General features: G+C 34.0%; 1 protein-coding gene across 1 annotated transcript; it reads left to right on the forward strand.

Moving 5' to 3' along the window:
• Positions 1-961: 961 nt before the first annotated feature.
• Positions 962-8,575, forward strand: LOC118043961 (protein DOWNY MILDEW RESISTANCE 6). Its single transcript, XM_035052078.2, has 4 exons — positions 962-1,300; positions 1,441-1,688; positions 7,391-7,718; positions 7,894-8,575. Exons 1-4 carry the CDS (start codon positions 1,103-1,105, stop codon positions 8,134-8,136), a joined length of 1,017 nt encoding a protein of 338 aa, XP_034907969.1. The 5' UTR covers positions 962-1,102; the 3' UTR covers positions 8,137-8,575.
• The last annotated feature ends 2,431 nt before the right edge of the window (positions 8,576-11,006 follow it).

Raw genomic sequence — 11,006 nt, forward strand, 5'->3', positions numbered from 1 at the left:
GCAATGGAAGCGCAATGCAGCACAGATCATCATGACATGACAAAAACCCTTTTTATCAGAAACCAAATGATGCTCCTGTGAGTGGTTTGTGCTCCCTCCACTTTAATTCCCACGATCTGGGAGGTCTTAAGAAGGCACTCCCACTACCCTTTTGATACTTAACACCATACATATAGCAGAAAGTGATGGCGGGCCTCTAATTTGGCACTTAACAAGAATTCTAGATTCTTCAATCTCCGGCAACCTTTCAAAAACTCAAAGAGCAACAACGGTCGCTTGTGGCCACAAAACCACTTTCAAATTCTCATCCCCACCACCCGATCTTGCTACGACGTGTGCGCGTTTGATAATGGGGTAGTTTTCGCATCTGCGATTCGAAAAGAAAGTTTGAATTCTAATCTCTTTTATCAAAATTCTAGCAGAGAGTTTTTATCCGTGCAGACAGATTATAATTCATTAGTTATTCCAGATAAATCTGAAAAAAAACCAGAGGTTTCTTGTCCTTAAACCCGTGAGGAGCTCAGCACACCACAAATAATTTCTATCCATATTCAACTGGCCAATTCGAGTGGAATTCGATATATGGCCTAGCTACCTCCAAGACAGAATCCATATAGGATTTGGTCAAATTCAGTGGCCCCATCAGACCTTGAAGCCCCTGCACAACAACTAAGCGCAACGAGAGATAATCCCAAATATTAACCAAATCTAGAGAAGAAGAAGAGAAATTAGGCATAACTCATGTAAATCAAATCAATCATATTATAAGAAATTTTATAATTTTTTTATTCATGTGGGACCAAAGCATCATCGATTATAATAAATTAAGTTAAATCATACCCTAAACGACGACCTAAAGGCCATGAGATTTTTTTTTTTTAGAAAAAAAAAAGAAAAAAAAAAAGAGGATGAAAAGGGACCGGCATAGCCTCCATGTGCAGATATAAATACATGTGGTGCATTACAGGGCTCTCTCATCTTCCTGGAAGCTTACATAGCTACAGAAACTCCAAGCAGCAAAATCATAATTTTAGTGCCCACCTTTTAATTTATAATAACTTGCTGTCTTTTTCATCCTTCGTTACTGTTTTTAATTAGTAACATGGATACAAAAGTAATTTCCTCTGGCGTCCATTACACGAACTTGCCGGCTAGCTATGTTAGGCCGGAATCTGAGCGTCCCAGGCTGTCGGAAGTTTCAACGTGCGAAGATGTTCCGGTTATAGATTTAGGTTGTCAGGATAGGAACCAAATTGTCCAACAAGTTGGAGATGCCTGCGAGCACTATGGCTTTTTCCAGGTAAGCCCACTTTCTATAACTTCTTGCTTCATATATATACACACACACAGCCAGCTTCATGATTTCGCTACGATGATTAGATGCAGTAGTAATATATAGAGGTATATATAAAGAATGTTCTTCTGGTTTCTTAATGTCAGGTGATCAATCATGGAGTGTCCTTGGAAGCGGTGGAGAAAATGTTAGGAGTGGCCCATGATTTCTTCAGCTTGCCGGTTGAGGAGAAGCTGAAGCTGTACTCAGATGACCCATCAAAGACAATGAGACTTTCTACAAGTTTTAATGTGAATAAGGAAAAGGTCCACAACTGGAGGGATTATCTTAGACTCCATTGCTACCCTCTTGACAAATATGTGCCTGAGTGGCCTTCTAATCCTCCTCCTTTCAAGTGAGTACTCCTCCTCCTCCTCCTCCTCCCTCTCTTTCTCAACATACTCACACACAGTAGAGTAGATCCACATAGATGGAGAGATATGCTTCAGACACCCTAGGTGCATGCACTAGAGGTGCCTGGATTGATCTGCCACGTCCCTTTCTGTAATAATATTTGTTATTTCTTTTTCATTGTTAGCATTTATTAGCGAAAATGTACCTAGAAAAATCTTCCTTGAACAAGTAATTAAAAAATAACAGTATTATGTGTAACTAGTTTATATATATAAAAAATTTTGGATATTCATGTTAGAAAAAAATATAATAAAAAATAAATATTAAATATAATATAATTAATTGACTGAAAAAAACTGTCATTCAGATATCATATCTTATTCTATAAGAACATTTTAAAGATATTTTTTAAAAAAACTTATAGTTATAAAATCAAAGGAATTATATAGTTAAGGTATAATATTAATTTTGAACACTATCTATCATTTAAAATATTTTATTTGTATGAAGATTTTAAAATTTCTCTTTATCTTGAAATAAAAAAAGAAAACCTAGAGGGAAACGTATGGTTAGGGTTTGAATTTAGGTTAGACTTTTCTTAATGAAATCCCCACTTGTAATTAAAAATAATAAAAAAATTCCACCTTCTTCTAATGAATGAACCCCTCTTGATATTGTTGCATAGAAGTATGAGCAATTTAATTAAAAATATCATTTGAAAATTTAATAATAATTGTTTTTTAAAGTACTATTTATTTGAAAATATATCAAATAATATTTTTTTAATTTATTTTTACTATTAACAAATCAAAACAATTTAAAAATACTAAAAATTTTAAATTTTAACATTAATAACATGGTAAAATTCAATACCAAACAACCCTAGGAAACTCTAGGTTGCGTAGAGGATGTAATCATTCCAAGCATAAATTAAATTCATTTTGCAGTTAGATTAAATTAAGATCTTATCAAAAACATCTTTTCAAGGAGGTGTCGATACTTTTACTGTATAAATCTTTCCGAATTAACGATAAAGCTATGAACAGTAGCATTAAAATCCAAAACAAAAGGCATAGTGTCTATATATGGATAGATCCTAGTCCTACTGGCCTAGAAAACCTCCCTTTCCTTCCTCACAGAAGCAAGAAGGGTGCTGGTTTTGATCAAGTTAAATTTAATCAAGAAAAGTCAACTCTCCCGCTCGTCAAGTCATCACCCCCAAATAATCTTCTTGTCGCCCAGGAAAAATAATAATTATGTGGTCCTGACGAGGAAGTCGATGGGCACGTGAGCACATGCAGCTCGAAATGGGAGGGTTCATTGGATCTGTAGCCGTACTTTTCTACGTCTCTTCCTTGCTATCTTAGGCGATGTTTGTTCCCGGAAAGTAATTTTCAGGAAATTATTTTTCAAACTTTTCTATGTTTGTTTGTCATTAAAAAAGTTGGCAAACGGAAAACACTTTCCGGTCAACGGAAAATACTTTCCAGTCATCGGAAAACACTTTCCAGTCAAAGAAAAATTTGACTTGGTTTTCAGGAAAGTGTTTTCCCTTTACCTGTGTTTGTTTTCCGGAAAGTAGTTTCCGGGAAATCACTTTCCAAACTTTCTTGTGTTTGTTTGCCAGTAGAAAAGTTGGTCAATGAAAAACATTTTCCAGTAAAAGAAAAATTTAGCTTGGTTTTTAAGAAAGTGTTTTCCTGAAAAATTTGGGGGGAAAACACTTTCCGAAAGTTGTGACAAATTTAGAAATATCATTATTTGCTAATTATATTAAATTTAATCCTCAAACTTTTGATTGGTATATATATTTTGTTTTGAATATTTATTTTTCAATTTCATCTCTTAAAATTTTATTTTTATATTAACTTTGGTCCTTATTTTTATAATTGTTATTTGCTTTTTCCTTATCATATTTTTATTGAAATTTTTTTTCTATCAAATTTGGTCCTCATTCTTTTGATTGTTACTTATTTTATTTGAAATAATTTATGAAATGTTGATTATTATTTCTTTAATTTCTTCATCTTTCATTTTTTTTTTAATTTTTTAGATTTGATCTCTATTATTTTGATTATTATTTATTTTATTTGAGATAATTTATGAAATTATATATATTTTTTCAATTTCATTCTCATTCAACTTTTTAATTTGTAAGATTTGTTCCTCATTATTTTAATAAGCTATGTATGAATATAGGATATAATAAAAAAAAATTTATCATTATAAATACTTTTTAGATTTCATTTTTTTTATTGTAAGTGATTAAATATTTTATATATATTAGATAAACTTGAAAAAAAATTAATTCATTAATAAATTATTTTCCAGTTTATTTTCCATAACACAACCAAACACTAGAAAGTGTTTTCCAATTCATTTTCCATAACACTGCCAAACATCGAAAAAATACTTTCTCGGAATTCACTTTCCAAAAGGAAACCACTTTCCTGCAAACAAACGGAGCCTTGGCCTTCTGCTCATCATTTCTAGGTTTTTTCACACACAGTCCTGTTTTTTTTTAAAAAAAAAATAATTTTTTTAAAATTAATATTTTTTTAGATGTTTTAAAATTATATTGATGTGCTAATATTAAAAATAATTTTTTTAAAATAAAAAAAAATATTATTTTAATGTATTTTCAAGTGACAAACACTTTTAAAAATAACCACAACCATACTATTAAACAAATCTTTATCAAATATGGTTCAAAACAATTGATTTATTTTGTCTAGTTCATAGTTTTAGCATTAGCCATTGAAAATTATTACACACTATTGTTCAAGATATTAAATTTAAAACTTTATTATTTTACTTCTTACTTCATTTGAATTTATAATTAAACCGTGTTCTTGGAAAAAGAAAAAAAAAATTTGCTGCCTCAGGATCGAGTACCTTTTTGCCATGTCCTATTGGGTTATGACATAGAACATGTTTGGTAATGTAGTAGCGGTTGCTTTTCAAATAAATTTTCTTGTCGAAATGCATGCCAATGATATTTTTTTATTTTTTAAAAATCATTTTTGACATTAGCACATCAAAATGATTCAAAATATACAAACCGCATTAAATTTTAACAAAATTTTTTTTTAAAAAAATTGATAGGAATGCGGTGCAAACCGCATTTCCAAACACTTCCATAGTAATGACAAAAAGTTTAACATTAGTTTGTCCTCGTATGAGAGGAATTGCCCATGCTTTAAAACATATTTAAGTGGGTTTTGTTTCTACATTTTTTCAAAATATTAAAAAAAAAATTATTAATTTTAAATTAATATATTTTTAGTATTTTTAAATCATTTTGATGAACTAATATTAAAAATAATTTTTTTTAAAAAAAAATATTATTGATATGTATTTTTATACAAAAAATCATTTAAAAGTAATAACAACCATACTAATCAATAAACTCTTAATAAGCATATTCTTACTAGGACATATCTAGTGGTTAATTCTAATCAATTGTACATAATATATTTGTTTATAATTTATTTTAAATACTTGAAAATATTACTATATGGAGTAATACTTTTTTAATAAATATAATTGATTCTTATTTATGCCTTAACAAAGATATAATCTAATAAATATATTCATATATATATTAGCACATACACATGATATATAGGACCGGCAATTATTTAAATTCAAAACAGTATTATCACGAATTATTCAATTAAAACCACAACAACAAAGCCCACCGAGTCTTCTCGCATATTATAATTATAATTATAATTATTTGATTCTATGTTCTTAGTTTTCTTCAATATTAAATCGCGGGTGCTGATGCCGGCATGCTCTAGACTCCGAAGACTTTATGTCGCTTAGGCAACTTGGTGTCAGAAACCTGGCAGGGTGGATCCTAAAGTTAGTGTGGTTTGATACGCTCCTTGGATTCCGTGAAGGTTTTGTTTTTTGTTTTATCTTATTTTTTATTAAAGTTTATATTCTTTTATGTTTAAAATAAATCTGAAAAATAAAAAAATATTATTTTAATATATTTAGAAAAAACAACTACATCAAAACCATATCAGTCACTCGTGGTTGTCACTCACGATGACATTGCAATCCGTGTCAAGTACAAAAAAGGAGACTTTAAAATATTATGGTGGGCAATTATTTTCTAATCCAACGGTCATGACTCTACTATTGATCACCTGATGAGATCACATCCATCGACACATTTTTTTTTTATTTTTTAAGATCTCGTACACATAAAATAAGCAATAAGGTTGTCTTAGCTAGATGGAATGTGATGTCATGTCCTCCAATTGTCGTGACGTAACAGAACTGATAGATCATGTGATCCATCTACGATTGATTGGCCTTGTGATGAGGTATAAGAATCTCGTCTCACTGAATTATAACATAGTCCTTGGATTTTGACACGGTACAACATAGTCCTTGGATTTTGACACGGTATAACATAGTCATTCATACTTGAAGACTTTCATGCTTAGAGAGAGTCCTTTTACTCTGTGACCATCATAGACGTTTTGGTATTTCTACCCTAGTAAAGTTACAGATTTGAAAAAGAAGAGGGACTAAGCTGTAAAGAGTTAAGAAAACCCAGGATTAAAGCATGATTTATTCAAATCTATTACAGTTTAACAGTGTAGGGCAGTTTGCAAAAGTCACAGTTTTTAGTTAGCCCTATTCTAGAAAGATGATGCTTGCACATGACTTGGTCGGTGTTGGAGCAGTCTATTTTAGGGCTCAAATAGTGTATATTTTAGTTTTTGTGGTGGGTATAATTTAATTATACATAAAATTTAATTATAAAAAATAACCTTTTGTTTTTAGTTTTTTTAGTAGGTCCAAACTAAAAACTCAATCTCCATCTCTAAAGCAAACACATAATAGTCAAATTTAATAATTTTTTTTTTTTCGTCGGGCACCAACCGAGTGTATTTATACGCATGTTTGTCGATGAAATAAATAATAGTAAAATCTAGAACGAACTCACAGAGACTATAGACTTCCCAGCAAGATCAGTGCGAATATTTTAATTATTAATCAACAAATCATAGAAACAACTTGCACGAAAATGTCAAAAAGTAAGGAAGTAGGTTGAGCTTGAAGATTGTCCAAGAGGACGAGATAACCACATCGTTTCACAGTCCAATAGCGTTGATGCGTGGCATTTGGATAGGGCCAGTGATGTGGCTGAAGTAAAGCAGTGAGAACTCTCATGTCTCCTTCTCCTGCTGTATAATCAATAGACTTTTCTTTGCTTCTTTGAACAAATATATAATTAATAAGAGTTGGGTGGTGGATGATTCTGAACGCAAACTCGGTTTCATCGTTTTTTGGGAGACGCGATGACAATTATTGTAGAAACATGCCGGGGCAGTTGACGTGTTCCTGCATCTGAGGCTAAAAGTCTTGCCTGCATCGAGACTTTCCTCCATTTCTTAAATGGGAATCTTCTCGTATTCTCATTAGATTATTCAAAGGCAATGACAAAGAGACGACTCAACTTTCACACCGAATCCACTAGCTGTATAATCATCTTTCATGTAGTCGATTCATTCCTTGAGCTAATTAGTTCTGGAAACAAATCTCAAAATCCCCCGTGCACTCTCATGCATCCTTCCGAATAACAGAGAAACCGAAAATTTTAAATTATGGCACAGGTATCTTCAGATGTAACTGAGTCTGTACAGCTAAGATCTAATGATGTGGCATGTGTTGTATCCATAGGGAAATTGTAAGGAGTTACTGCATACAAGTTCGGGAACTTGGGTTTAGAATACAGGAACTGATATCAGAGAGCTTAGGCCTCGAAAAGGATCACATAAAAAATGTTTTGGGTGAACAAGGACAGCATATGGCTGTAAACTTTTACCCTCCATGTCCAGAGCCAGAGTTGACTTATGGATTGCCAGCACATACAGACCCCAACGCCCTAACAATCTTACTTCAAGACCTATCAGCGGCAGGCCTTCAAGTCCTCCTCAAAGATGGAAAGTGGGCTGCAGTTAATCCTCATCCGGATGCTTTTGTCATCAACATTGGTGACCAGTTACAGGTAAACCTGCATTTCCTTTGGTTTTTTGTTTTCCTTTTACCAAGGAGAACGGAAAACGAGTGCCGTTGAGCTGCAAGGCTCAATGGCCACGAACATTTTCATGTCCTTGTTTTTTGTCCGACACATGCTAGCAACTTAAGTTCAAGGGTCTTCTTACGACCATGGATGATTGCAGGCACTAAGCAATGGAAGATATAAGAGTGTGTGGCACCGAGCCATTACCAATACAGACAAGGCAAGAATGTCAGTTGCTTCCTTCCTCTGTCCGTGTGATAACGCATTGATCACCCCACCTAAGGCTCTCACCGATGATGGAACCGGAGCCATATACAGGGATTTCACGTATGCAGAATATTACAAGAAGTTTTGGAGCAGGAACTTGGATCAAGAACATTGTTTGGAACTTTTCAAGAACTAATTAATAGCAGTACATTTATTAATAAGTGGTGCCCATATATCACCTTACTATTGTTGCAATTTGCTAGTAAATCCAGGTCGTGGAGGAGGCAGTTATTGTTGTTTTTCTGAGATCCTGGACTGACACATCGCCCAAATCATCCTTAAATTCTTCTTCAGTTTGTGAGATGATGGCTGCAGTAGGCTAGTTTCTAGCACACGCAGTGTTTTGTTCCAAGCATCAGGGTGTTGCTGCGAGTTATAGGGAAGATTATTTGTTACTGTCTCCGATGATGTTAGACATTCGAATTTGTTCCAGTCGGTGTTCAACTGTTGGTCCACGCTACCTCCTGTTGATCTTGAACTTTTATTCATGTACTTTTAATAGATGTTCATCGGTAATCGTTGTTGTAATCAGACAGAAACTTATGCAATTTATTTTATGCTACCATTGCTCAGAATGTTGAATCTCCCTGCTCAACAACAGTTCTATATATAACATCATTACCAGCATCACAGCCTCACTAAAGTTCAATCCTAGGTGCTTTCTTGGGACAATATTCCATTCAAAGGCTTATCAAAAGTCATCCAGCCTCCAGCTTCAGTTCCTGGGCCATGATGCTCTGCTAAAATTTTAGGCCAAGTAATTGCCTCAGGCCTAGACGCAAACATTATAAGGCAACTATTAACAATTCAGAGGGTGATAAAATGTTATCCACCTCCAACTCTTATGTCTAACACCATGGCCTCCCTCCTATTAAGATTCAGATCTGGGAAAAAATATTCAGTTCATCATCATCAGCATCATTGTTAGACCGAGAGAAATGTAGATTAATATAAACAGAAGGAAAAAAAAAAAAAAACCATTACAAAGACAAGCCTGGATTTTTTAAGGGAGAGGCAGAGGTCCTTTAGACAGAAGGAAAATATTGAGGTGATAGTTGGCAAGAACACCAAACTCATGCAGCGACAGAAACCAGCTAGCACTGATTACGCCATAGCTTACAAACTTTTTCCTATCTACCAAAAGAACAAAGAAGCACAGTTTATTTCAGCCCAACCCATTGAAATACAAGACAATGAAGAAGGCCAATCCTGAACCTGACTAAGCCTTGTCATCTTCCTCCTTTTTATATATATATATTTTTTATTGTCCATTTTAACGTCTCTCTTTGTATATCTCTAACACTACAATCGAAAACTTACAGAAGATTCATAATATTTCAATCATTGGATGCTTGCAATCAATTTCGAGCCCTCAAACTTTGAAGTTTGAGATGATTTTAGACTAGCGGGTTTAAACTTAAACGACCCATTTTGCTTTTGATTATGAACTACCCAGTGCTGAAACAATCTAAAACTATCAATTAGAAAAAAAAAAAAAAGAGATAAAAAATTAGTGATGCATATACTCCCTCTTATTCACTTCATGTTCAAGTGAAGACCCGCCTTCTTCTTTGGTGTGTAAACCCCCAAAATAAACTTTCATAAAAAAAAAAAAAAGAAGATAAAAGGTGGGGGTTAAATTTATAGAGAAAATAAAATAAATTCAATTACTAAGGAGGGGTTTTAAAAGATAAAAAGAGATATAACTGAAATTATAATGAGGAAAGAATAGGCCAAAGTTGCTAGCTTGTTCAATGACTACAATATTTATGGCAAAGAAGAATCTTGGGAGATCTTCAACAAGTTTGAAGGTCATAAGTGAAGTGGTAATGGTCTCTACCTTTTTACAACACTAAGTAAGAAAACAATCAATTGTATTAAAAACAAGAACAGAAAGGTTGGTAAGAATAGTGGCACATGGTATTGTGACGGCGGAGAAAAAATGAGTACTAGGGAAGGAGCTATTTAGAAATGAAAAACAGATTCCGTTATAAGAAGCAGCAACCGAACCATGATGGTTGGATAATGCTGCAGTATGGTTCGGAATTGATTTCTGAAAATATTGCGATCTCTCAACTCAAGATAAAGGAATCGAAGAAAAGGAAGTCGATGGACCTTTCAGAAATTGTTGGAGTTGATGAAGATGATGATATAATCCAGATTAGCCAGAGATTTAGAAATCTTCCAGTAATCAACTCAGAGCCTACAAGGTCACAAGATCAACAACCCCACCAGATTATCCAGAATCAGGAGACGTGGCTTGAGGCAGCAACGGCGCCTCCAGTGCAGAACATGGAGCCTGAGTTATCGGCAATCGTCAACCGGGGAGCTCAACTGTCACAAGATCAAGAACTGCAGCAGATTGCTGAAAATGTGGACACGTGGCTTCAGGCGGGTGTTGATTCATGTGAGGATGATGCGGGCTGCGCCACTGAAGATTCTTTCACCAACATTGATCCTGCAGCGCAAGTGGAGCCTGGCCAAGTAAACTTCACTGAAGAACCAACTGTTACTGAAAATCTGGAGACAGAGCTTGAGGCAGTAATTGTTCGAAAAGAGGATGGTGTTGTCGAAGCTGAAGATATTTTTCGTGATTTGAAAGAAACTATTTCAGATAAGCTGGACGATATTGAGATGGCGGATCACTTAGAAGCTGCTATCTTCAATGGTTATCATATCAGCCAGATCATTCAGGATCTCAACCAGTTTATGCCGAGTCTCGACGACAATCCAGCTGAAGAATCAGGAGACGGGGCTTGAAGTTTTCCCTACTGAAGATTCGTTCGAGTATGATCACGTTGATTTAGGGAGCTTATGGTCACAAAGACTGGACATTTGTCTTGTGTTCTTTGTACTTGTTTTGGTAGGGCTATAAACACGAAATTTCTAATGTTTAGCACTGCATTTTAGGCTTAGCTTAGTACTTCGCAATTTGTAATTACAAACACTTGAATTTATCAATAAAATATAATATTTTCTTTTTATTGTATAGTATGTTTTTCCTTT

The sequence above is a fragment of the Populus alba genome, chromosome 15 (assembly GCF_005239225.2).
Source record: "Populus alba chromosome 15, ASM523922v2, whole genome shotgun sequence".
Lineage (NCBI taxonomy): Eukaryota > Viridiplantae > Streptophyta > Magnoliopsida > Malpighiales > Salicaceae > Populus > Populus alba.

What these genes read in the sequence shown, in the direction of transcription:
- LOC118043961 (XM_035052078.2), top strand. Translation starts at nt 1,103, where the DNA reads ATGGATACAAAAGTAATTTCCTCTGGCGTCCATTACACGAACTTGCCG. An exon ending in AGCACTATGGCTTTTTCCAG is followed by an intron (nt 1,301 to 1,440) that starts GTAAGCCCACTT and finishes TCTTAATGTCAG; the next exon opens with GTGATCAATCATGGAGTGTC. An exon ending in TCTAATCCTCCTCCTTTCAA is followed by an intron (nt 1,689 to 7,390) that starts GTGAGTACTCCT and finishes TTGTATCCATAG; the next exon opens with GGAAATTGTAAGGAGTTACT.